Source organism: Nesoenas mayeri, assembly GCF_963082525.1.
Source record: "Nesoenas mayeri genome assembly, chromosome: 2".
Taxonomy (NCBI): Eukaryota; Metazoa; Chordata; class Aves; order Columbiformes; family Columbidae; genus Nesoenas; species Nesoenas mayeri.
In genome coordinates, this window is record NC_137543.1 from 126,342,366 (window position 1) to 126,370,351 (window position 27,986).

At 39.0% G+C, this 27,986-nt stretch overlaps 1 protein-coding gene across 1 annotated transcript in view; it reads left to right on the forward strand.

Annotated features, from left to right (window-relative positions):
• The window catches only part of TBC1D5 (TBC1 domain family member 5), a gene marked incomplete at its 3' end in the record, with an annotated part of 285,960 nt that extends 268,665 nt beyond the window's left edge, over window positions 1–17,295 (forward strand). The window contains exons 19-21 of the mRNA XM_080339712.1: window positions 10,384–10,463; window positions 11,223–11,399; window positions 17,002–17,295. Coding sequence (XP_080195838.1) covers window positions 10,384–10,463; window positions 11,223–11,399; window positions 17,002–17,295 — 551 coding nt within the window. The remainder of the gene's footprint in view (window positions 1–10,383; window positions 10,464–11,222; window positions 11,400–17,001) is intronic.
• Between the last annotated feature and the right edge of the window lie 10,691 nt (window positions 17,296–27,986).

Below are 27,986 nucleotides of genomic sequence, written 5' to 3' on the forward strand. Positions count from 1 at the left end.
GATAGAGAGCTACTTTCTTTCTACAACAACTGTGCCAATCCTGAAAGTCCAACTCTGCTAGGCACCTGTTAATACAAACCCTTTCAACCGCTTAGTCTGGATGAAAAGGAGATTAAAATGATGAAGCTTACACACCCCATCATTACCTAAATGAACACCTTTCTCTGCAAGTTTCAGCAAATTCCTTTTACAGTGTTTACTTCCATCAGCTTCTTGCTTCCTTCCATTTGTATGGTGAACATCTCCCTGCTGCTGACAGTCACTGACAGACCATCCTTCCCTTCCCACCATCTTAGGCATTGATTTCTGATGTCAGCTTTAGAGGAATAAAACCTTGGCAGAAGCTAAATTTCAGCATGACTGAATTTTTATTTTCCCCATTATTTCCATAAAGATCTTCAGTATTAGTATAGCTAAGCCTTGCCATAGTTACTGTTTTGCTTATTATTATATTGTCCAAGATCCACCTTTATTTTAAATCCTCATAGCTGTGTTATAACCTACCAGGTGAGCGGGGGCATATATTATACATTTCTTTCACTCTTCACGCTTTGTTCAGCCTTCCATGTTCAGAACACGTGTTGTCATTGGAGGAAGGGCACAGAGTTACTCAGATAACCCCAGAAAAACTGTTCTCATTGAAGAGAACTGCAGTAGGTAGATGGGCCAGGTGACATGGAAAAGTCCCCATCTTCAGAACAGGGCAGCAGCATGACTCAAGATTGTACAGGGGCAGCAAACAAAATCAGTACATTTATAAAAGCTGCAGAATATATTCAAAAGTGCAGGGAACAAAATTAAGGCAGAGGAAAATAACTTCCCTTTAACATGTGTTTCTAATTATTTTTATTAACATGAACATAACCACACTTCACAGCCTGGATTGACTTGTTTTTCAGTTATAATCTCGGCATAAATCCAGCACTACTGTCAGCAGTCTGCTCCTAAGGACTTCTCAATGAGTGATACAAATATGTCATAGGGCTCACAATATCTACTGTAAATTACAATCTCTTCTGCCAAGCCAGTTCATTCATTTCCAACATCCAGCTTCTCAGGCAATAAAACAGAAATTGCAGTCATCTTACACAAAACCGAAATACACTTCATGGATACTTAAAGCATCTTTAATAGCATAACATCAATTTTATGAGTGATCTCCCACCTCCTCATGGCATGTTTGATAGTAATATGTTCTTCTATTACAGAAATGCTGTCAGTTAGAAACAAAGGTTTGTAATAAACAGAGAGAATATAGTCAATACACCGAGATTTCTTAAGTGAAGGTATAACCACAGAGTAATCATAAAAGTCTCAAAAAAATCTCAAAAAATAATTTTGGGGGAAAAAAGAAGTCTAAAAAAAAAAAAGTTATACAAAATATGTAAGTAACTAACACAAAATAGTTTGAATGATACAGTGAGGTTTATAAATCACACCCATTCCTTCTTCCCTGACTTCTGGAGACACTTCAAATAAGTGTCTTTGCCATATCACCCCCTGGCCTTAAAAAGAACTGGAAAGTCCTCTAGTTGTAGTCAGGATCCATAATTTCTTTGTATACACTACTTGAAAACTGAATGCACTTGTTTCAAACTGCATATTCCTTCCTAATAAAGAGTAGTCTTAATTTTCATGCTTTAGGTTTTCTTTCAGGTTAGAATAGCTGCAGGAAATGTACTATTTAGTGAGCAGCAGCCATAATAATTACATTAATAACATGTACTGGATGTATTTATTATCTCCTGTGTTGGTATCAATGGTTTCCTGTTCACCCCAGAAGAAACAAAATCTATCCAAGATTTAAACCATGGCTACTCTGGAGATTTTAATCTGAAATAAGTTGCAACATCCATTTTTCTGAATGACGGCACAATTTCACTAGCTTCATAGCACAGAAAAGCGTGGATGTTTTTAAATTGAGAAATGTAAACTAACCTTTTGCATGCAATATTTAACTGATAATTCTCCAGTATATTTCTGTTTACATAGGCAAAAGTTGCACTGACTAAAATCATACACACCATCAATGCAAGTTATTCAGCTGTGGTTATTAAATATCAATTACCCGGGTAAATATTTAAACAAGATAATGTTGGTGTACCTGATCCATAATTTACAAGTTGTCTGAGGAGCTATTGTATGTTCTTTGACCCTCAGTCTTTCAAGAATAAAGTGTGCAACAGTAGCCTTTTATAATGAAATCTTTACAGTAGGAAAAAGTGTAAAATGCAACACGGTATACTTATCTTAGACACAGAAATAAACAGATGCTTAATGCTTTAACATCACACGAGTTCCTCTACACAGGTCAAACACTAAAGCTGACTGGAATGAAATAATTTGTATGCTTAATTGTTTCCATAAGCCCTCACCAGAAGCAATTAGGTTGACAGCACGGTAGAAATTAATAACTGCAATAGTGCTTTTCATACCGATAAGGAAAACACTAAACAGTGATCAATTAAAAAAAAAAAATACATGGTAATATAGTCAGAAGTATTTATTAACACAGGTTGAGATAACATGATACTTCTGTACTGGAGAAAATGATCTCATAGAAAGCTTTGAAAATGGCTTTTGCAGTTTGTTGTCATTTATTCTGTATATGACATGCATCACAGAAAATCCTTTAAGAATGCTTTAAATGGAATTTCAGGCATTTATGGATGTTTGCTTTCAAAACTCTCAATCTGTCCAGGTTTTTGTGTAGCATTTACCACAATGGTATTTGAGTAAATCATTCTACTTGGAAAAACAGGAACAGTTTTAATGAGTTCAGCCATGCAAGTAGAAAACCTTACATTTTCAAAATCTCTCCGTGATCTACAATAACTGTCCTTTACACAACCATAGCAATTTTAAGGTGTAATATCTGCAATCTTTTGCAGTATGAAGGAATTGTTCAGATTGTAAGGAAGTGAAAATGTATAGTTTCTCCTTAGGAAAAGTTTCCATTTCCTATGGCTATTTCATTTGTCACTTATGAAGAACAAGTTCTCATTTGCTTGTCACTTCTCACCAGAGTAATTTTTCTATTTCTAGTGAAACAGCGACAGGAAGAGAACAATTCTGCAGAAGGAGAGAGAGAAAAACACTTGCTTTGAACTTTAAAAAAATATGTTGCTTGGAGGTGCTTAGAGGCTGGTGGCCCTAGCAGGTGTTTGCAGTCATGGGTAAAGAGTTTTAGTGAGCAGAATGGAGGTGGAGGAATAGGAAAATATGACATCTACACAGATGTCATTAGTCTCAACAATGATCAGCACTATACATTCATTTAAGGAGTGTGAGATGATACAGTCTTTGGTATCATCACCATCAGGACCAAGATTTCTCCAGAAAAATTAGCTCCGGATAGGAGAAGCATGCTCTGTCATCCACCATGGGAGGCATGGTGCCCGTGCTCTTTTATGTTCTCTTTGAAACCACAGGATGGCTGGGAATACCCTCCTGTCCTGGTACACCTTGGCTCTGATACAGACACAAAGTATTTGTTAAGCATAATTTGCTTATGATGATGATTAGAGTTCATAGTGAAGAGTTGATCTTGCCTTTGAGCAAAGGATGGACAAAATTACTTCATGACCCTACCAACCTCGTTTTCTGTACATCGGCAATTCTGTGCATTTCTGTGCGTTGATGATTGGTGACTCCTTAGCACATATTTCTCTGGTGTCACAAAGCATTACTACACATTAAATATTGATAAAGTGTTGGTGCTCCACACAAGACACATGAATCAGAAGTGTATGCTGTGTAAATACATAATTTATATTAAAATAAATGTTTTAAAGAATGCAGTATTTCACAAAGAATTTAATACTTCATATTTTTAAGATCCTTAAATTCTTTAACACTTAAATGTTGCTAAGTGATGCTTTCAATATAATGCTTAATTGTTACAATAACAGTTGACATTGACAATGAGATAGATGAAAGGAAGTTAGGCTCCTTAGTGGTGTTGCCTCCATCAACACTTAGATCACAAACTCTGTTGTTTGAGAAGGAAATATAACTCCTCTCATTTGTAATTTTAATGCTGGAAAGAAAATGCAGTATTTGGAAACACCCCGAGCTGCATTATTAAACAGCAATATCACTATGTCATGGGCTATAGTCTTTCTAGAAAGGACACAAACCACTATTAAGTTCTAAATTTTCTGCCCAATTTTAAGGAGAGGGCACATTTTTCTGCTCAAAGTCAGATGAAGTTCAGATAGGGAAGAAGTATTTGTTATGAGAAGAAGGAAAAATTGGTTATCAGAAGCTAAATTCCCAGTCCATCCTTCCAGCCCTCTAATGTTAGTGAAGAAACAGTCTTGCTATCAACTAATATATTGTGTAGGAAATGTTGGAAGCATTTTCTGTAAACCCTAATTTCATAAAAACTATCATACAAAAGGACTGGAATATGAGTCCAAAGAGTTGTCTGTCCGTTGACATCTGTGGGAACCTTGGGAATTTTTTGCTAAGGAGGTGAAGTAATACACTGAGTTCTTCCCTTACTGCTGGCCTACCTTGGCAATGTGAAGGTAATTTTGCATTCTGGGTTTGAGCTGCCTTCCCAGTAGCAGAAAGCAAGGGTGAAAAAAAAGTCTATTTAACATTATTCTGGCACAGTTGTTCACAAGTTGTTGATCAGGAGCTAGTAGTAGAAAAGCAGCATCCAAAATAAAGCTTGCAGCTATTTCGAGTTAGCTTCTCTCAGCAGGACTCATCTTCCTGGAAGGGCCCCACAGAGACCGGCTTAAAATAGAAATCATTAGGAGGGAGATGCACTGAAAAAGGCAGCCGTACAGGAGAAACAACCTAAGAGAACAAGGATGTTAAAGTTATCCCCAGGTTCAGTTTTCTCCACCTCCATCTGATTTTGTATCAGTATAAAGTTAAGTCTATTTTGTGCCTCCATCCCATAGGGCTGTAGCTCTCACTACAGGAAAGACATGGACCTGTTGGAGAGGGTCCAGAGGAGGCCACAAAAATGATCAGAGGACTGGAACACCTCTGCTGTGAGGACGGGCTGAGAGAGTTGGGGCTGTTCAGCCTGGGCAAGTGAAGGCTCTGGGGAGACCTTATGTGGCCTTTCAGTCCTTAGAAGGGGCTTATAGGAAAGATGGGGACAGACTTTTTAGCAGCACCTGTTGCGATAGAACAAGGGGTAGTGGTTTTAAAGTGGTTTTAAAAACTAAAGGAGGGGAGATTCAGGCTAGACATAAGGAAGAAATATTTTACAATGAAGGTGGTGAAACACTGGCCCAGGTTGACCAGAGAGGTGGCAGATGCCCCATCCCTGGAGACATTCAAGGCCAGACTGGACGGGGCTCTGAGCAACCTGATCTAGTTGAAGATGTCCCTGCTCCTTGCAGGGGGGTTGGACTAGATGACCTTTGAAGGACCCTTCCAACCCAAAACATTCTGTGATTCTACGATCTCCTACTTCTCTGGTGGAAGGGAGGAGGTGCAGGTCTGTCTTCCAGATGGACAGGCATGAAGGGATGCCTGAGAGGACCTTGGCTACAGCAGACTAGTTTTCCCACTCCTTCAACACAGCTCTGGGTGGGTTTCTTGCAGAATCTGTATTGAATGCATGCAAAATTTTCAGTGAAAGTTAGTTTAATCAATAAGCCTCTAAAATAGTTAGCCAAGCCTAACAGCTTTTCGAGGTTCAGAGAGGAAAGTTTTGAACAGCCCCTTTCCCTGGGTAGGGAGCTCAGCAGTGGCTGCACACACCATCATGCAATATGTAGCAGTTCAGTCATCAAAGAGCATAAGCCTTCTCTAATTTTCCTTGCTAGGAGCTGCTGCAGATTATTTTCCGCTTTGATCTCTGTATAGAAGATGATAGCATGTCTTCAGTTTAAATTTTAGAAATTAAGTTAAGGAGGGGAATTAGAAACCTTGATTTTTCAGAAAAAATACTTCTACACTTAGTTTGCTTGTGAACTCATTTACAATTTGGGATAACTGTAAGAGCAAGGAATGAAAAATAGATTCCATCTTAATTTTTATCTGTTTCAGCTGTTGCTACCCAAAACACTGCTTGATCCATTGTTTTTCTATATTTTGTAGAAAATAAGAACAAGAATGCAATCACTTTCATGGTACTGCTCTGTAGTTACAGTTGACTTTAAAGGCAGCTGAGCATAGTCTTGCTGAGGAAGTAGTTATTCATTTACTGATCTAGTATCTATCAAACTTAAACGAACCTGCTCATTTGACAAAATTAATTCTAATCGGTTATATAAAAGGCATCTCTTGGGTTGTGAGTCTTGTTTGAGGGCAGCCATAATTGATTTCTGAAGGGAACAACTGCTTTTACAGCTCTGGTATTTCTGAGGCTTAGTCAAGAGTACAGTCAGGCTATGACAGTTCATTTTGTGAAACTTAAACGTTTGTTACTATTATGTTGAAACAAATCCAGAATCGCAATTGCTGGCTGAGATGTCCTACATCTCACAGCAGTGTTCCAACCACCAGGTGACAGGTTGCAAAATTCACCTTTCTGAAACAGAAATATTTTCTTTTTCTGCAGAAAGCATTTGGCATCAGCTGAATGAAATCTTGATGACAGAAACAAAACAAAAATAGGTAGTCAGAAATATTTGACCTTAGCCTTAGTCTTCTAACTACCTTAGGAGTTGTTTGTTAACTTTTGGGTGACAACAGCTGTCCGAATAAGATAGGAATTTATAGCATAGAATCAGACTGGACTCAGTTTTGAATAATCTAGAAATCACATAATCTGTTTGTTTGATTCGTTGTATCCATGTTTGTTTTACAGGTAGGAAGATGTTTTAAGTTCCTAATTGACATCTATGGGGTGCTTTTAAAAATATAGTTATTATTTTATGAAAAAAAATAATTAAAGCTGCAAGGTACTGATATAGAGCATCAGATAAAGAAAAAATCAATATATGTCTAATTCATTTCTATACGTAAAGCACTTCCCTCAACATACAGTAAGATCTCCTATGAAAAGAATAATTAAATACGTCTCAGCTTAATGTGTAAATCCTTCAGCTGAGCAATATCCTATTAAATGTGCTTCCTAGCACTATTTTTAGAAGCATTTGTAGTTACAAGGGTATCTTTTGAGATACAGAAGGGTAAAGTAAAAAGCTTTTGTCTGTACTTGAGAGCTTAGTTTCCCGGTTTGTCTCAGCATTCGACTGCCCTGTGAGGTTCCCCCAGCAGTGGGAAGAAGCTTGGATGAAAGTCCCTCAGGTGGGGTTTGCTGAGCCCTGGCACAGGATTTAATTTAATTTAATTTTATTTTATTTTATTTTATTTTATTTTATTTTATTTTATTTTATTTTATTTTTTAACTCCTCTCTACTCTTTAGTCAGGGAAAAATAAGGGCTGATCATTTGAGTTCCATACTTATCACTTACTTGGTAGGTAATAAACTCTGTGTTCAAAACGGATGAGGGTAGTAGGTGAGAAGCCATGTGCAGTTCAAGGATAGACTTAGCAGAAGAAAGATCCATTGCCAGTTCCACAGGGAAACCTTCATTCTGCTTCATTATACTAGAGAAAGACAGCCCGATTTATGACCTTATGTCACAACTGTTACTTAATGGCAGGGGGAAAGTGGCTGATTACAGTGATTTGCATCTTGGGGCATCTTTCTGGGTTAAGTGGAAGTGTGCTCTGTGAGTCCAAAATTGTGTCTTAGAGCAAACTCCAAGAGAAATTTTTTTCCAAAATGCATTTCTGTGATTTTAACTGACACAAAATAATAGACCTTACATGTCCAAGACATATGTCACACTGTACTTTAAAACATACTGCAGATTGAAGGAAAAAATGTTAGAAATTCAGTAGTTTAATGTTAGAAAATTTCCTGTATTTCCAGCCTTTTATTTCCTCATCTTTTTTCTCTGAAACTAATATTAAAATCTGGTATTAATTTTGCTACAGTAAATATGTGATGATATGAACATTTTTATTAATTTTTACTGCTGGCTGTCGTAGTTCCATTCATGAATTCTTAGAAATCTCTCAATGTACTGGCTCTTCAAGCATAGGTACAGCTTTTTTTTGTGGCAATGACAGATTCTTTCCCGTTTTTTGAAATAATGACTTAAAACATCTCTAAAGAATAGAAATAGTAGTAGATTATATCCACATTGTGTGGAATGTCTTTCAGCTTTCGTTCTCTCGCTCCTATTTTCCCGATTTTTTAGATTTCCCTTATTTGGTCTTCAGCAAGTTGAAGATTTGTTTTGAATTATTCTCTTGGTCCATCTGCTTAGTCAGTATGCATATCTTAGGTTTTTAATGCATGGTTTTAATTTATCTGGGGATCAAACACTGTAGAAATGCTTTTCTTTCTAATTCTGCGAAAGGAAAAAGACAGTTGAATTCAGTGATTCAGGCTGTGATTATGCATTGCTTTCTTGCCTGTGAAGACTTTGGACTTCTGATGTTTCAAGTTCTGAACCTTTTAAAAGTAGGAAATCACAGATTGTTTGTTAAATAGTGGAAATCAGGACCTAAAGTTTTATTTTATAAGTAAACATTAATATCTTTCATTTACTAAGTTGAGAGACTAGGCAGTTTTGATGTAAAATGTAAAAAAGCAAGTAAAATGTTGAATTAGTTACGCTTTCTCTCAATTCGTGATGTTACATATTTGTGGAAAGATTTAGTTTTATTTTATCTCTGGCCTTCATAACGCACTGTCTTTCTGATATAAAATCTATACTAGGCATTGTTCAATTGTACTACATTTGAGTTCACTGCTGCAGGACACTGCTGCTGTTATGTGGTAAATAATGAGTTCTAAATAATGTAAACATGGGTCTCCTTGTTCAGGTAGGCTGTTTACACAAAGCTGAATTGTCCAATCACCGTTTTCTTGACCTTGAGCACACCACCTTTCACCATCTCTTGTCATCTACCATCTTTCATGGCTCCAGCCTCTTTTATTGCTTCTATTTTTCAGATTACTTCTTTAGCAGTTCATTTAGTGCTTAGGCTTGGATCCTTTCCCCTCTTTGCCCTTTCCATCTTTCATTTATAGCCATTACTGATTTCAGGCCCTCACACAATTTCAAACATCTGTGTTTATACGTGGGTTTTAAATCCACATCTCTACTTTTAATCTCCTTGTCCAGTCTCCTACATCTCATTCTGTTGCTATTTATTCTGTAAACACAAAACTTAGGCCAAATTGCTCAATGCTTTTACTTGAAACTTTGCATTGTGTCAAAGTTGGCAGTGTCATCGTATTCATCCTTGTCAGCGTAATCTGTGACAACAGTTTTGGTTTTTCACTGATTTTGGCCCTGAAGTTGTAGGATATTTTTAAAAACAAATGTAATGCAGGTGTGAATTGATGGTATGAAGATCTAATTGTGAAGCACCTAAGGATACCGATATTCATGAGCAGCAAAGCCTTGTTCCCAAATGAGTGTCAGTGGGGGATTTGGGCTCAGCTCTGTGTATGTGACACAGAAGTGGCACAAGAGTATCCTGTCATTTTCAGTTGACAGATGCCATCTCATTCTGTAAATCTGTCACTAGGAATCATTGCTGTTTTCTTAAAGAGAGGACAAGTAGGAGCTAGGAGGCCAGAGAAGGACCTGGCGTAGTTTGAAGAGTAAGCAGAGCCATTGGAGCAATAGTTTATCGGGGCTGGTTTGGGCTTCAGCATCTCCTGGAGTTTCCCTGGCACAGGCAGGACCAACACAGCTCCAGCTCTGGTGTGTTAACTAACCTCCAGCCCTGACTCCTGCAAACACCCTCTGCCAGGGCACTGAGTGCATCCTCAGAGGACAGTGCTATAGGTGTAGAAGGTGGGAGTCTTCCAAAGTGATGACACAGCACCGCTCTTTCTGTCAAATGAGTTTTGCTCAGCCCTGGGTCTTTCACCTATAAGGCAAGGGTTTGGAAAGGGAATGAAACTTTCATTGTTTTTGTGAAGAAGAGTGTTTGAGCATCTGCATTGGCCACAAGATTGAGATAAAGATCGCTGCACTCCTAATTTAAGCCTTTCTGTGAGATGCAGCAGATTCCTGCAGTAGTTCTTCAGTGCTTCCAAAGCATTTGCAGGCTCAAAGATTTATGTAACTCCATTAACCACAGAGGTCAATGCCTTCTTCTAGGGGCCAGTAGTAGCCTGAGTCCCTGGGCACACTGGCACAGCAGGAGTCCAGCAGCAATACAGCGTTGCTGGAGATCTCCTGGCAGCAGCGCCAGGCTTGGCCTGGCCTCACCTCCACAGCTAATGAGGCTGTCAGTCTCTAGGTCTGTGTGTGAAATTGTGTTTGCAGGTCACAGGATTTTGGTTTGAGAGCATAAGTCAGCAGTAAGTGGCAGCACGTTAGAGAATATTTAAGGAATTTTCTCTGTTTACCTTTTTCCTTTCAATGTTGCAGGAAATATTCAGGAAGTCATATTACAAGAACACTTGGAAAAAGAAGATGAAATTCTGGTTTCCTTGGCTGGTTTGAAGCAGGTATAACTATTGCTTAATTAAACTTCTTTGTATCCATCAGTGCTGTAAGTCCTTTATCTTTTTTTTTTTCTTCTTTTTGTACACTGCTGTTGTATCATCTTGCAGCTGTTTTGCTAATACTAATGCATCAAACATTGCAGCATACTTTTATTTCAAAAGGTAAAACTCAGCTATAAAGAGTACTATAAATGACTCGCACGGTGTTTGCTCCCTGAAACGTTCTGGATACCTTGAACCAGAACTGAGGCAGCACGACGTCGAGTTCTGGACTTGAGCCACAGTGTCATTTTTCTTAATGCAAGGTATACCTCTAGGCAATAATCATGCCTATGTCCCCATTTTTTAAATGTGACCGTGCCTGAATGTCATTGAATTAAAGGAAAAAATACTATGTACATAAAATGAGAATGTTGCTGAGCATCTGTAGCACTGATTATACTGCCCTCTGCTCCCTTAAAATATATTTGTGCGGAAGGATGTGACGTATGTTAAACCTATAATAGGAATAGGCAGGGAATAATCTTAACAGTTTCATTCTCTTTAGATTTCTTGGATAGTTGTTTTCCAGACTCTGATACAACCACATTTCACTGATATTTACATCTTTAACCACTATAGATAGGTTGACTTGTTTCCTGTCTCTTCAAGGCAAATATTTTGGGGAAATGGTATATGAAAGTATGCTGCATGGAGCTTCAGAAAATTTAGAATTCCTCCAAATTTCTAACTTACGTTGTTTCCCCTCCCATTCAACAACAGATCAAGGATATCCTGAAAGGTTCCCTGCGTTTCAACCAGAGCCAGCTGGAAGCTGAAGAAAATGAGCAGATCACAATAGCCGATGATCATTACTGTTCCAACAGTCAGAACAAGGGGACAGGTGATGTTCTAAAGGGACCTGTTATGACAAAACAACAGTTCATCTCAGGACGACAGGTAAGATGAAAGTATCTCAAACAGGCCATTGATGGCATTACTCTGATATTTTATGGAGACTTCTTTTAACATGTCCAGACACTAGATGGGAGCACACCAGCATTGCTGGTGCATATGAAGCCGTGGTTCAGTGTCTCTCTAGCTACTGTCCAGCTCCCACCAATTATTTTTATTGTAGCCTTATGCTCCACACACAGATATTTCAGTGTTTTTCAGTGTTACGCAGTTTTTGCAGGGGGATTCTTCTTTCAGACTGTTGAATCACAGAATCACAAATTAATTTCCTACCAAAAGGTGTAAAAAATGTTCCCATATAAAGTGTTCTCATATGATTATTCTCATTGTCCTTGTCCTACTGAATCCCATTATGTAAGAGCTGATAATCTGCATTGCAGTGTATCCATGGCCAGTGCCAAAAAGGAAATAGCGAGGAGGTTGCTTTTACCTCCTACTCCATTGTATTGACTTTCTCCTTGAATCAGTAAACAATGTTTTCACATGCAAAGCATACAGTCACAGGACAAGTTCGTACACAGAAAGAGGTATTTTCCTTCCATTTGAAAAGGTTCCTTTCTGTCTAATACTCAGTCTGACTCAGATGTGATATTAAAAATAAGTACTTTTGTATATGCACATTTCTGTGTTGTAGTTCTTTTAAGTCTCCCACCCCACTACCAATTTGCACACTTGTAAATCAGTGGCAGTACCATCACCTCAGAGTCTGAGTCTGCAATAAGTTTACTTTTGACAAGTTTACTTAGGAACTACAGGAAATACTTACACATTTTCTAATCATGACACAGGGTTGTTTTGATTTATTACACACAATCCTACTGAGTTAGATCACTTTATGTTAAAATCATATTTTAATTGTATTTCACTGTTAGAAGCAATGCCAAGATTTATTTTTTCTTTTACTTAGTAATGGCAGATTCAAAGAGGAAAGCTCTGCTAGAAAGCCTTTATTGCTTGTTTAGCTGTTGTCATTACAATCACTACTTTCTGCCATAATAAAGCCAGAGGTTAAACTGACAAAGTTTTCATGTAATGACCTCCTATTTTTTCCCTTTGTCTCCTGGCATTTTATACAAAGTAGCTTTTGCTTTCTTGCCAAAATGCAAATAGTACTTTTTTTTTTATTATTTTCACTTGGATTTATTCTAGAAGTGGGAAGGTAGAATGCGACATAACACGACAACATGCTATATGAGTGTGTGCTGGAGGGGCCCTGACTCAGATGCTGGTCTAAACCGCGTGTCACTGAGCCGAGGTGCTGGGCCTTTGAGAGTGGAGCAAATAAAGCCTGATCTCTGCAGGTTTCTTTCCAATGGAAACTTGTGGGGCAGTGTGTAATGAAGTCTGGTCTTATCCCAATGTGTAGTCAGAAAGAAAAAGATGAGGGTTGGAAGTGGCAGTCCAGGAGGACTATTAGTGTCCTGTCAGTCTGTGCCGTCTCCGAGCCCATCATCTTTACCACCAAGTCTAAAATCAAACAAAAAGAGCTTTGGGCCCTTTTGATAAAACACAAGGAAATAAAACTGCTGAATTGAGTGGGCTGTGACATTTGACTGTTAACTGGTGGGGCCAGTTGTTGGCCCAAACTGGGCCACAGCCCAGGCTTTTGGCTCTGCTGAAGAAAAGGGGCTGTACTGGTACCCTGGGTCAAGCCAGGGGTACTTACTGAGAGCTGCAAGAAGATGAAAAATTCTGACCAGTTATAGACCATTTAATGCATTTCTTGCTAAATAAATAAAATTTTACTCTATTTACATTTTCTGTGACTTCAGTAACGCATGTAATTCTGTTTTATGGTACTTACAATATAGAGATCTTTCTCTGGTGGAATTATAGGGTTATATTCTAGGACAGATGGAAAAGTTACAGGTGTAGCTATTGTGTAATTGAGATTAAAATCTGGTCTTTTGTGCTTGGTTGTTATGTAAGTATGAATTATTTATCATCTTTACTTTTTTAAAAGTGGTCTTCCTTTCTTTTTGGCCTCAAAATCCCTTTCTGGAAAATGAGGATAAGGATAAAGCCCTTCTTTGGAAAGGAAAGCTGCAAAATTAAAAATGAAAAAAAAAAAAAAAATAAGATAAAGGCTCAAAGAAATAGAGCATTTTTTGGAATGTTTGGCTTTGGTAGCAATGTGCAGTTGACAAACAGAAGGCTTCTGTTGCTAAATAATGAATGATAATTAACACATTATCTTGCCTTTATGTCTGTTCAAAGAAGGAAGCAAAATGAGTTACTGTTCTTCTAAGCTTTCCCGAATTGTATCCTTACAGTTAGTTTTAACTCATTCACAGCATGAAGGCAATTGAAATAAGCCTGGTCCTAGTAGCTGATATTCATCAGGAAAAAATGTTTGGAGAAGCCATATGGCAACGGGTGTAAGGTTGTTAACTTTCAAAGCTACTGGAAGTATAATTCTGTCATTTTTCATTTATTCAGTAGTGGCAGCAGATGGGAGAAAACATGGTTCACGTCAGCATGAGTTTCCTGAAACAGAAACAGGCAGAGGAAAAAAGAAGGAGGTATTTTACCTCTGGAAATATCGATACCAAAATACCAATGTATGCCAAGGATAGGCAAACATTTATGGGAGGCCCTTTTGTAGCATTTTGAAGGCAATACCTACACTTTGCTGATTTTTGATACTTCAGTGAGCTGTAGGTCTCTTTAACTGAACCAAGAAGTGTGGGCAGAGTGGAAAGCGGTGTTGCAAAGCACAACACTAAAAGAAATCGGAATGCGTAGTTTTCTTTCCTTTCCCTTTATTAAAGGGCAGGGTGCTTTTTTTAACTATGCATTTTTGGAAGCAGAATTTAGGAAATTGTGACACCAGCACAAAGTGTTTAGGACAGAGGTTCTTTGGTGGAGCTCACTGCCAAAAAGGAAGAAACCCCGTTAGCATCCTTGGGGGTGCCAGTGAGAAAACCACCAATCTCACTGGGCGAGTGTGTCACTAGGTGACATCTGTGTTGCCCCACGCAAGGTGGAGCCATCTCAGATGTGAGGGCTGCGAGGACTGAAATAGCCTGATCTTGATAGCTTGGAATAATAAACTGTATAATTTTGCGAAATGAGACTGTACTGCATTCCCTGAGAGCTTTTAAATAGCAGTGTGGAAAGAAGCCAGGTGAATTATGCAACGGTGGTTGTTTAAAGAAACGTATATTTCTGCTGTAACTAACGGCGGGGATGGAAACGAAGCGCTGAAATTTTGAACGTGGCATTTAGAGCTCCCAAAAAAGCGTCGCCTGGACCTGTCTTGTGGCTGCATTGGGTGCCTATGAAATCAGGCAGCTCTCACAGGCTGGTGGAGCAGAGCAGCCGTGATGTGCCACCCGTGTCCTCAGCCCCCGGGGATGGCAGCCCATTGACTGACAGCTCATGGGGACAGCATTTCAACCAGAGCAGATGAAAGCAGAAAGCTAATTAGTAACAAAGGATGTCTCAGCTCAGAAGTGCTTAATTACTGGAAGTATCCTTCCTTGTAGGATAGATCTGTTTGTTTTTAACTTCATGGAAAGTGCTTGAAGTTGTTGATATTGGAACTGCCCTGGTTCTATGGAGATCGTGAAGCTTGAGATCAATGTTAATAGCTCTCAACACAAGATGGTTGTTGGTATTTCTGAAAGCAATATGCTTGTTTTGGTATGAATTCTATTAAGTCATCTAAGGAAAATGAATTATTTTCAAAAAATAACAGATGTAAATTTCTATCAGTTTGACAACTGTCTTACATTGGGACCTTTAAAAATTGTTACCAATACGCTGGACTTAGATATCTTATTTCCATTTGAATTAAAAAGTATTAAAATGGGTTAATTACAAAACAGAATATATGTATTATTATACCTAGATAATAATACAATATTATTATAGCTAGACACTATCTAGATAACACAAAAAAAATTGTATAGATTATAAAAACAGGATGTCTTAAAATTTAATGCAAAGGGAGACATTTAACTCCTTGTTCATATAAATTCTGGAAGGGAACAAGTCACAATTCTGTATTTGAGCATATTTTCACATTCAGCTGATATTTGTCTTGTTTCTGGCTTTTAACAACTTGGAATGACTATGTAAATAACAACCAAAGACTTCCAGGTCCCTCGTTTCATATTACAATCACTCTTAATCTCTGGTGGGTTTTGCTCCCTGAGCTACTCCAAAGTTCCCTTTCAAGAGAGTTCTGCTCTATAATCAGTAACCAGAGCAATGGAAAATTGTTTGCAGCTGTAATAATAAATTCGGCAAAATAAGTTTTGCTGGAGGCCATGGCTCCAAGTTGTGGTTTGTTGATACTTGTGATGACCTCCATACTCCAATTTTACATACTGTACTGAGCATCTAACTTTATCTCATTCAGATTCTTCCTGTTATTCTTTTTTGTTACTGCTTGTTTGATTTTTTTTTCCTGATACCTACAATCTCCCTTTTACCCCAAAGTGAATTTGCATTTTTTTGTTTATTGAAGGAGACACAGCTAAAGGGCTTGTAGTTGACACACAGGTCGACATACACGTTTCCACAGCTGCCTCTTTACTTCTTTTTCTCAGTCTTGCAGTAGTGTAATCAAATATATTGTATTCAATATCACACAACTTCAGGATGCTTGTCCCCATAGGCTTCTTGCTAGATTGCATTATTACACTGAAAAAAATTGTGTGAGAGCAGCTAAGAAAGCAGTTGTATTCTTGTTAGAAGAACACAGTGCTAGATAGGCGTCAAATGCATCTATTGCAAAAGAAAACAAAGCGGTGTCTGTTTGGGTTGCATCCAAGCTGCTGGTTGTTCAACAAGTGAGAAATCCTGCTCTGCTGTATATGGCAGTCTTCCCTTCTAATTGCATGTAGCTCTGGCTGCTGAAAAGCAGGATTTCTCCAGAATATGGCTAGTTGGAGTGTAAGATGGCCAGTTCATAGGTTTTCTGGTGCACTGATGTGTAGTCTTTATCCACTACCAGAGTGCTCATGTGCACACATTTCCCGAGGTCTAATGAGACAGAAGAGGGAAAAATGACACTGAGCCTGGAAGCCCTGGAAGCCCTGATCTGCCAAACCTGAACTGGTGAGCACTAAACCAGGTCTATGTACAGCTCAGATTCCGCAGGTTGGGGTTTTACTAGGAAATTTTCTATCATCTAACCATTCTGACAAGTCCAAAATGCCATTGTATGTGCAAACTGGCAAAAAAAATTCCTCAGTACTACTTCATGAATTACTACAGAAAACTAACAGCAGCGAGAATGTAATTGCTGAAAGTCTTCATGACTGTAATGTATGTGTTAGGTGCCTAGCAGCTGTGATCACTACATCACATGCCCTGTGACAATAAAACATATAAGACTGCTATACCCAATAATGTGGTTTTAAAGTGTTAGCTTTTATGCTTTTGTAAATAACAAATAAATTCTTTCATCCAGATTTAATACTCACTTTATTTTTTACTTCTTGATTTGGGCACTACTACTTTTGAATAACGATTATTCCTTTATCCCTTTTTCCATGTCACTGACGTGCATCGTAAACCTCATTAAGTGGTAAAACTGGTACTAACTTTAAGTCCCTTCTGTGCTGTTCTCTGACAGACTACGACTGATTCGAGCGCTAGTGAGAGCAAGAGTGCTGATGACTATATTATGGTTTCCAAAGAAGAGGAAGGAAGCAGAAGGTCTGTCACGGAGCCAGCTCAGTCCCATCAGGCACACAAGGAGTCAGTGGTGAAGCCAGAAGCTCCGTCTCGTTCTTCTTTGATATTCTCTGACCCACTGATGGGCTCCATTTCAGCCTCCTCCAGCAACCTGAGCTCCAGCCCTGACGACGACAGTAGTAATAACAGCAAAGATTCTGACTTTGCTATTGTCAGCCCCCTGGACATCTAAAGAAACAGGTTGGGAAAGTTTAGGAGGTTGCAACTCAGTTCAAATTCCTATGATTCCATGGGCTGGATAGTTCTTTGGATTTGAAGGACAGAAAATAGATAAAGGTAACCCATTTCAGCTGCCAAAATTTTTATATATATATATATAAACCCATATAAACCAAAACCCATAAATTGCAACCTTTCAAAAACAATATACACCTTTTAATAACTGCCTTAAAAGAAGACCCAGTAAAAGCCGGTTCTAGTATACAGTTATTCTTAGTTGTAGAGTTATCTTACTTAGGAGCTTTGTTACTATAGAACTGTTGCTTTCCCTAAACATAGAATAGTACATGCTACGTACCATAATGGATTAGGAAATATGTAGATACTTGGCATCAGACCTGAAACAGCAAAGACAAGCTAGATTTAATATCATCCTTTTACAAAATACACTCATCTGGGTTTTCTGAGTAGGGAAGGGTACCGTTTCTTCAGAGACTGTGATGAGAGAAGTAGGGAATGTATATGAGAAAGATTAAAAGCATCATCCTGGCAGTAAGCTTGTTCTCAGTTGAGGAATCCCAGTTTCTTCATTTTCATCCGGCAGTAGCCTGAGGTGTGTTCCAGGCAGAAGTTTGTGCAGTTGTTCCTCAGTGCTGTCTTACCAGGAAATGTGTGACAAATTCCTTGAGAACAGGGACCTACACAACAGAGCCTTATTTCCCTTTGCCTTCTTTTTTTTTGCCCCTGAGAGTTCCCAGTTTACCTCTCCCCCTCTTTATATCCATCTACTTTTACTCCCCCGGCATGAATTATTTTTTATTTTACTGAGACTACCATGGTTAAAACAGTAGGTGCAAGGGAAATTACGGTATTTTGTAGTGTAGACCTGAGCCAATTGAACTAAAACTAGCTTGAGCATGATAACTTTCCAGGGAAGGGTGCAAAGTGAAATGAAATGTTCATAATTAAAAGCACTTTATGTCTCGTTACTATTATCTTCTATAGACTGTGTTTACATATATACCTATACGATTTCTAGTCAAGAAAAGCGTAATGGTGCAGCAGCATTAACCAACGGAAAGTTTCTAATTAACTCTACAACTTGTTCTTCAGTGGAAAAGTGTATTTCTTTCCCATCAAGTACATAGTACATCTAATAACAGTTTTTCGAGTAAATAAGGGAAGGGGTTTGTACTTGCTGATCCCTTTAAACTCTGCAGTAATTGATGAAAAGAAACTGGTGGTGAGTGAACACCTGCTCTTGCAGGACCTACACGGAGCTTGCTTGAGGAAGGAATGTTAGAAAGTTACTCTATTTATAACAACAGCAAAAACAATTACATTATTTACTTTTAAGATACATACACATTACACCATGCAACAACTTCATAATTGCATGGCAAAGCTTGTTTGTATGGAGTTAAGAAGTGGTAGTTATTTGCTTCTTAGTCTGTAATTGTAAATGCAGTTAAGTACCGTATTCCAAAGATGAGATGACATGTAGTTTGCTGGTCTTAGATTTTACAAGGTCTGTGTCAGTGACTGTAATGAAGAGATAATTGTCATGTAATTACATGGTAGCTGCCGTATCCTTACACACTCAAAAGCCACCGTGTCGTTCTTCTGAGATTATTTGTGCCTTGTAAAATGATAAAATGCTAGAATGTTGTGAGCAGGCATAGCATCGTACGTCTCTGTGACAGAGCAGTATGAACAGTCAGGTGACTGTTTAGATGAAAGATCTTAGATGCATAACATTTCAGAGAGGTGTTTATTTTGGTTTCATTTTAAGCTTCGTAGAAAATCACTTTTGAATTCAGCATGCATGCCTGCCTTCAGGTTTATTTTATTTCCCTGAGTTTGCTTGAATGCCAGGGGATTAGGTGGCTGTTGATTTATTTAGGTCTTGCAAGCTTTTCTAGCCTTAACCCATTCAGCCAGGCTTGTGCCACACCACCAACAAAGGGGAGTCTGTTCAAGAAGTACCTATGGAAAGAGGAAAGAAATATTCTGGGGCAAAGTTTTATATTCTGTGATACATAAGCCTTCAAAGATTCCAGAACTTTGGCAGGGGAATATGTTTTTACTTCTTTTTTTTTAATTATTTTTTTAAGCATCAGTCTTTTGATTTCTGTTCTGGTTGTTTGTTTCAGGGATCACGTTGCTATTTTCTTGAACAGTCTCATGGCCGATGGAAGAGTGTGATTTGTACAGTTCTTTTATTTTTGTAACTTAGTTGTATCTTTAATATTGCATATTTTAAAACAGCGCTAGAAGTATATAAAGATTTTGGGAGTTTCTAACAAGTTTCCACTAATCAGTGAATACCGATGAGCCGAATGGCTATCACGCTGTGCGATATGATAAAAATCTTCAGAAGCAGAGAGATGATTATACAAATAAGATCAGAGCAAATCCCAGTAAATGAATCTGGTTTGGTTATACCATGTGCTTCCACATCTCAAATATGTTGTCTCTGATACTTGATCGTAGTGCAGAGATAGTTAAAATTTTGTATATTCATTAAGTCAGAAACTTTTAAGTTAGACAAAATGTCAAGTCATCACCTTGTCTTACATTATGTTAAAAATATACCCAGAAAGAAATTGTCATTTAAAATACAAGATTACTCTTTTTCTCCAAAGATGACCTGCTTGTAATATTCATGGATAAAAATAATCAGGTAGAAAATTTATACATATTGCAAATTACTGATGAAAACTAATATGAGATTAAGATATCTATCTGAGGCTGTTGTACTGTATCTCACGTCTGTAATTTGTGACTGTTTAAAGTCTCTTGCATGTCATGTCAGTTGTATTTACTGCAGAAAGGCAGTATCATATTTTGACTGGGTATTCATTTAGTCGTGGAACTTTGTATCTTTACTCTGGAAGAACATCTAGCCCGCTTTATTAAAGAAGGAATTAACAAATTTTCTGGGCTGTGCTTGTGCTGTTTTCTCAAAAAGGAAGGAAAATGTTTTGACTAGAATGCTGGAATTATGATTTCTGAGAACAAGGATGATTAAAAACTTTAAAACTATATCATTACATAAGCACAAATATTATTAATATTTTAATCATATTTTGTATATATGATCCAGGGAATAAAACTGGTTGTCATTTATCTCACCCAAACAACATAGAACATTTCCTATTTTACCATATTTATGGTGTCTGAAAATAACAAACCAGAATTTAACGTGGTATGTATGACTTCTCTGCAATTTCGTGAAACTTGGTATAGTTACATCATTGTGTCTCAGTCACAGGATCTGTACAGTACTTTTCTGAATCTCAGTGCTTTATTTAACATTCTTAAACGTTTCCTGTGATTCTCCAGTATGTTCTCATTAGATGGCACTGAGGCATCTATTTAGAAGATTAAATTTCAGATTTAAGGTGAATTTGTGCCTGACAGTTACAATGTCATCTGTTCAAATACGGACACAGCAATCCTAACGTCGTGAACAGATTTCCAAGTTCTGGGTGTCAGCCCTTAAATAATACTTTTGATTTTTGTGCTGCATGTGCTGGTCTTGAGTGAATGTCTGTAATGGTTTATTAGATATGAAAAGGTGCAATTTCATAAAATAAACTTCATTTGGCTACGGAATAGTAACTACACTGTCTCATAATCTGTGCTGTTCTTTTAAAGAGTGATTGTATGCAGTCTCTGTATTAGTTTTTCCGTGTTACCGAATCTGCTAGACTCCCACTTCAGTAGCTAGCTAAATTTAGAGATGAAAGAGCATGAAAGAAGGTCATCAGAGAAACAGCAACTTGAACTGTGCTCATAGGCAACCTGTTTGCCTGCTGCTCGCAATATATTTAATCGCTAAAATGGTGAGGGAGGTTTTAGATACGGGGGAGGATCCTACAAGAGACTAAGTGCTTAACCCTAGAAACAGTCGATGAGCCGGAAGGGATGCAGCATGAGACTCTTAAACTACAGATTCTTTAGGGCAGGAACCATCTTTCTCTCTGAGTTTGTACAGAGCTTCTAACATAGTTTGCCATAATCACAGATGCGGTCAAAATTAGTATAATAGTAATAATGTACTAACTATTTCACCAGGTTTTGCTGTTTCAAACAGTAAGGTAGCCGTAATCCAATAATAATAACTGCTGATAGCAGCACTACTGTATCAGAGGAGTTCAGCCCCACACTGCTGAAATAAGTTCAATTGAAGAGCAGTAGCTTAAATAATAAGTTAAAAAACAAAACCACACCGGAAACAGGACAACAGTGTTGCAGAAGACAAAAAGTAATGTTTATCTCCAGACATATGTAAAGTATAGGAAATATTTTCTAAAATATGGTTTATGTAGTACTTGTGTACCTCCTTTGACTATTCTAGGTAAGTTTGTGCAAACCTATCTTTGTTCTTAACTTGCAAAATCGTTGCTGACGCTGAGATACAGGAAGCATTAAAACACAGCAGCTGCAGAGGGAAGCTGCTGTGGTTCCACTTTCTATGAATGGTAAGAATTTGATCTTTCAAATCCCACTGATTTAACACTTTCGCTCTCTTCCATGGTGACAACATGAAAAACCCTGTAAGCATTTCCAGAGACCTGACGGGACCTCTGCTGCTGAAGTCATCATGTACAGTCACAGAGCTTTGAGCTGGGAAAGTTTCTGCAGCTTTGCCTTTCTCTGTGAGCTTCAGGGACTGTGGCAAGGTTAGGTGTTATCTGAATTTTTAACAGGGACAAAGAAGCATTCAGTGATGCTCTAAATCATCATGTCAGTATTTGAGACCTCTTGGAGTAAAAATTGCTACATGGTTTTGGGGTAGAAGAATAGAAGTAGCTGTTATGGTATCTTGATTTTCCACCTGCTATGTTAATTGAATTCGGGGGATGGGGAATATAGCAGCATTTTGAGATCAGCATTAAATTCCCCTTCAAAATAAGACAAAATATCAGTCAAACAGATATTAAAAGGCAAATTTTCAGAGGTGGCATATAGCTTTCTGCATATTACATACCTCTGTGCAATACTCAGGAATGAACAACATTTTCATCTATAAGCAGGGAGACTTGCAACAGCCCAGAACACATGGCAGAAAATGTGCATGCGAGTCTGTTCTTAAAAATATTTTTAAAGAGCCAATGATTGAAATACATCAAAATGTTTCATAAATAAATAAATACACAGAAAGCTTATTTAGGCTTGCAAGGATTATGAGGTCTCAATTAAGTTTCAGCCAGCTTAGAAAAGTGTTACATTTTCTTATTAAAATCTGTTTCCTTATTTATTGCTTGTTCCACCACACGCCTTTGCATTTACCCCTGACGCTGCTATCTGTATTGCTGCAGTATTTGTACCCACAGTCACTGTAATACCCACTCCACCAGCAACCCAGGGGTTCCACTCTCTCAGAGCAGGTTTCATTGTGAGCACTCTGAATGTTACTTTTTCCAGTTTTTGGCTTCCTTACTTACTACTGCCCCACAGACCCTACCTGTGCTTTATCCACAAGTGTCTTTCCTTTCTGATCTTCGATTTTAAGGTTTGCAAGTCTTTCAGCATCACTCGTGCATTGCACGTGGAGCGATGAAACTCTGGCCTCCAGGTGATACCACAGCACAAGTTCAAAAGGCATCTAAAAGCTGGAGTTTAGGACCACAATGAACTTCTTGTATTTTGGAATGATGCTTCAGACCAATAACTTTCAAAATCTGGAGACAATTAATTCCAGTATATGAGCAATGAATTGCACGTTTACTAAGTTGTGAAGAAGCTGTGATGGGTGATCTCCCCAGCAAACCCTCGTTCCAAACCCCTTTTGTTCTCATTTCCCACAGTCAAGCCCATCTGGCAGTTTTGTGATACCAGCCATAACTAACCCATAAAGACTTCAGCTGTTTAATCTTCTTGAATAAATGAATTCTCAGTCGCTGTGATCAAAGTTAGCTGTTCATCATCGGGGGACTCCAGTACCCTCTGCCTGCAGCCTGGCCACCAGCCCAGCCAGTGTGCTCCTTGTTCTCATGTAAAATCTGAAATCTTACGAAAAATCTCACAATACTTATACAGCAGGTGGTATCCATATTCAGCCCTCATAACTTCCCTGTGGTAAGCTTTATTGTAAGTTTTATTGCCTAATATTTTCTCTATCCACACTTTCTTTGTAATTCTTACAATCAGGGAAAAACTGGAAGAAAAGTATTGGCTTAGCTCGACAATGGTTTGCTTTTTTCCTTCCTCCCTCCTACCTCTCCTGGTAAAGTATCTTTGCTGGGGATTTTAGGTTCTTTTACTTGTAGAACGCCCTATGTGTATTTAAACTGGTTATGAGGTAGAGTTATCATATGATTTTGTCTTTAAAATGCTGAAACAAAACTTTGATTTTTCCAAAACTTTTCCCATACTGAGTAAGTGGAAATTGAGTTAAGCATCAGCTTTACAAAACTATAAATGGGAATAGTGTATATTTTCAGTTTCTAAAAAAAACACCACATTTTGGTAAACACACTGGACCACAACTGGGCAAATAATATACTTAACAGAGCTGTGCCATTTTATTTTAAAAAATATAACATTTCACTGTCCCCTCTGGTGAGACCGCGAAGAGGGAGAACAGCCTCTGGCCAAGGAGGCCGATGTCGTGTGGTACCAGAACTTGCCCATGTTCCTCAGGAGGGACCATGGCTGTATTCAGGGCAAGGTGCCCCTGCGTATGGGGCAAGGTGGCCCATAGCTGCACTTGGAGGAAACACGGGACCCCCCGAGGGCTCATCCTTGTGCAAGGGCCAGAGGCTGCAGTGCTGCTAGAAAGGTGGAGCATCAAAAGATGGAGATTAGTGTTTGCTGCCTCTGTGGACCTTTAACCTTCAGCGTCAATAAAAATGCTTGCAATTGTCAAGCATCATTAACTGCGCTGGCATTGCAGTCACTGCAATGTGCTTTCCTCAGTGTTTTCTTCCTACAGGATGCAAATTTTACATTGTACAGCATCTTATAAAGAAGAAAGAAAAAAAATCTTCTTTCTCCCATTTTGGCATTTTTGCTGCATGTGGATTTTTTTAAAGAAATATTGTTATGGATGTAAGACCACAGAGAGACTGTTACAACTTCTCTATCTCCAATATATCTGTTGTTTTGAAGTAAATGAAATAAAAGAGAAATAGCAGCTTTAAAGTTCTTGTAAACTAAGTGTTGGGGTTTTTTACATGATGGGATGAGTATGTCTGGTAGATTGCATGGAGTAGGAAAACAGTGTCTATGAAAACACATTGGAGAGAGGCACAATGTCTACAACTCCCCAACTCTGTGAGCAGAGAACCGTTTTCTGCCAGTGCTTATCAAGGTACATCTGGCCTTACCAGAGAATGTTATGATGAATATGGCTTCTGCATAACTTTTTTTTTAAATAAAATCACTACATGCTTTTGCTTGTAAAAATTCCTGTTGTATTGTGAAATCTTTGGCTTTCTGTAAGTACTTTTTTGTGGTGCTTTTCTAAAGTACAGCAACAGTTTGTTTTCCCTCCTTGTCATCCTCTGTCTGTACCCCAGCATGTGCACATCCCGCAGAACCATCTGACCCCCCTTGCTGCCACCTTCCCCAGGTCAGGATTTATGAGCGGTCCAGTTGCAAATCATTTGGGGAAAGCCACAGCAAGGGATGTGAAGGTACGACACAAATCGCAGCCCGACACAAAACAGCAAGTCACACCTTGCCAGAAAATGAAATGGATTGGTTCTCTGACCTTACAAACCCACAAGCATAACAAGAGTCACGGGCTGTTAAGGGTCTGGCTTTGTGGATGCTGAAATGATCAAGATATATACAGATGCTGGGGGCTGGTGATAAAAAATACAAACTCCAATTTCTACTGCATAACGCTGATGAGACCAAATGGAAACATCAGGTAGGAAAAAGGTGAGTTCGACAAACTGTGAAATACCACCTCCTTCCTTCAGAAAGAAACTTTAAAGTTCCAAATATACTATTTTGATATTCTTTAAGTAAAAGTGACCTTCTGGTTCAAAATAATTTCATTTTGAAATTTTACATAATCTTTTACAGGAAGTAAAAAAAAAAAAAATTAAATACATACAAAATATTTCAAATTCATCAACGTCTTTCATTTCATGACATTTTAAAATTCCTTTTTCAAATCACTGGTTTTTGAATGAAGGGGACCTTAAAATCTACACCAGGAGGGTGTCGTTTAATATTGAGACGTAAAATTTAGGGTAGGACTTGCAGCTTACACCCTCACAGCCAGGATGGGTGTTTTAGGGTGCTGGCTGCTGGATCTGGAAGGTTTCTGTCCTGAAAAGCCTCAGTCCTGTAGGAGAGCCAGTGAGCAGTATGGTCAGAGATGGTTCATACACTGATGCAAACAAGTGTCTGTTCGCTGTCCTTTATATGTGCTCAGTCGTCTGTCTGTATTGTAGAGCATGCTGCACTAATATCAAAACCATTAGCTGTGTGATTGGCATTCACCGTATTTTGGATGAAAGAACATTAGTTTAACCAAGGTTTTTAGCATTGTGCTGAGCACTCTCAAACCTTATGACACATGCAGAGCCACTGTTGGGGAGGTAAATCCTCATTGTCAGAGCCTGCAGCACAGACCTGAGTGCTCAACACAGACCCAGCCTGTTTGGATCAGATCTGTCCTGGGTCCAAACCATCACACTTCTGACCCTAGCCATCACAAAAGCTTATTGAGATCAAGGTACATTTCTCTTGCACCCGGTGCCTGCTGGCCTGGATAACCATGTGCATCAATGGTTCATTGCCAGGCTTAGGGTGGCAGTGCAAGCCAGCAAGTCAAGGTAATGCAAACACCCTCAAGAAACAATTCCTCACAGCAGTCACTGAGGAGAATTTTTTAATTGACTTTTTGATAAAAGGATCTGTTAAAATTTGCGATCTTTAAAAAAATTGACAGAGATTAAGTTCATTAAGAGCATTTTGCATACCAGCTATATTGCTGCACTGGTGACTTAGGTAACTTGGATGCTGGGGAGAGCCTTCTCTCCCCTCCTGCTCAATTGAAATATCTCTGTGCTAGCACTTGTTCATCTCTGCTGATGGCAGGTGTGTCTTCCTGATTTAGAACACCCATAAGAAAAGATGTGGGTCCTTGTCCCATCCAGGGCTGCTGGAAATGCTCCCTGCAGACACAGCCCCCAAGCACCCCTTGGTCTTCAAAAACACTGGGCACGGCCCACACTTTCAACTTTGAGGTTCAGACGGTTGTGTGTAAAATCTGTGTTTTTACACCTCTGCTGTGAGCAGTTTACCACAGATCCTCCCCATCGGCTCCCGCCACAGCTGCTAATGGTGTTCAGTCACGTAGCAAACCCAGCGAGGACGGTGGCAGCAGCCACTTCTTGGAAGCCATTGCCTCAGTTCAGGGAAAGTCTAGCAGAGGAATCACAAGCCACTGGGTGTCTCTGTGACGAGAGGGAGAGGACAGGACACCTGCCAGCATGTGGCCTCACCGAGACCACTAGCAGCACATGGACAGCACAGACCTGGCCCTTGGCCACTTTGCAGCTGCTGCATTGATTTTGGGTGATCCATGGTGCACAGCACGCTCCCCGCCAGGGCTCCTTCTCGTTCTCTGCTCCCCAGCCTCAGCATTATGGATCACTATTTCAGGGCTGCTGTGCTGGTAGTAGCAAGTTTGCAAAGGCTTTCAGCATGAACAAGCACTGAGCCTCATACAGGCTGATGTATTTTAATTTTCATGCATCCGTGTGTCCTCCAGTTAGGTGACATCTGGGGGGAAACGTTTCTGTTTTGCTTGTAATCAGCTTCTTGCTGACAGTCTTCACAGAGTTGTTCTTGGGACTTGAATTCAGAAAGACCTTTGCACCTTTTGGGAGTGGGAGGAAGGATTGGTGTTCTTCTCTCTTTCAAATCCAGGAAAGTGTTGGGTTTTTTTCTTTCTTTTAAATGTGCAGTGACCCACCTCCTGGCAAGGGGCATGTGGCCTCTCACCATGGGCGGTGGCCGTGGGTCACCGATGCGCCCCAGAGCCCTGCTCCTGTGGGGACATGTGGTACCAGGATCTTGGTAACCTGAGCGTGAAGAACCCCATTAGCAAAGGTCCTCTGCAGAGCAGCGTGTGGACCAGGAGCTGCCCTGCAGCCTGCAAATGCCCAACAGCCCAGTGAATCTGCGCTGACCTGAATCAGCATTCAAAATAGATCTCAAGATACAAGACTGGGGAGAGGGGAAAGGCTGAGCATGAGCTCATAGCTACTGCTGACTTTTGCATTTGAATAGATTTTTTTTTTAGACAGTAAACAAAACGTTAATATCTGATTAGACTGTTGTTAAACTCAAGTCCATGTTTTAGCACCATAATCACTGTTGCGTTCAGTTTTCCTGAATTTCCTTATTTTACATTTCATATCACTTAATGAAAGTGGTTAAGAGATTTCACTGAAAATGCTTGTGCAATATTGATTAGGGGGATATTTTTAGGAATGTTTGTTAACTAGAACACATTTTCTTTGTCATAAAAAATACTTTTTTTCTAAAAAGGTTTACAGGTTTCCTTGTGATTTTGTGGCTTGCCTTCTCAGCTAAAAATTGAAGATGAGTTTTTCAAAGTAAAGGTGTGGGAGTGAAGAAGAAACGAACTGCACCAAGGTAATGAGGGGAGAATGAGAGAGCAATGTGAAAACTGTTGACTCTAGTTGCCTCAAAACAGATTTACAAACA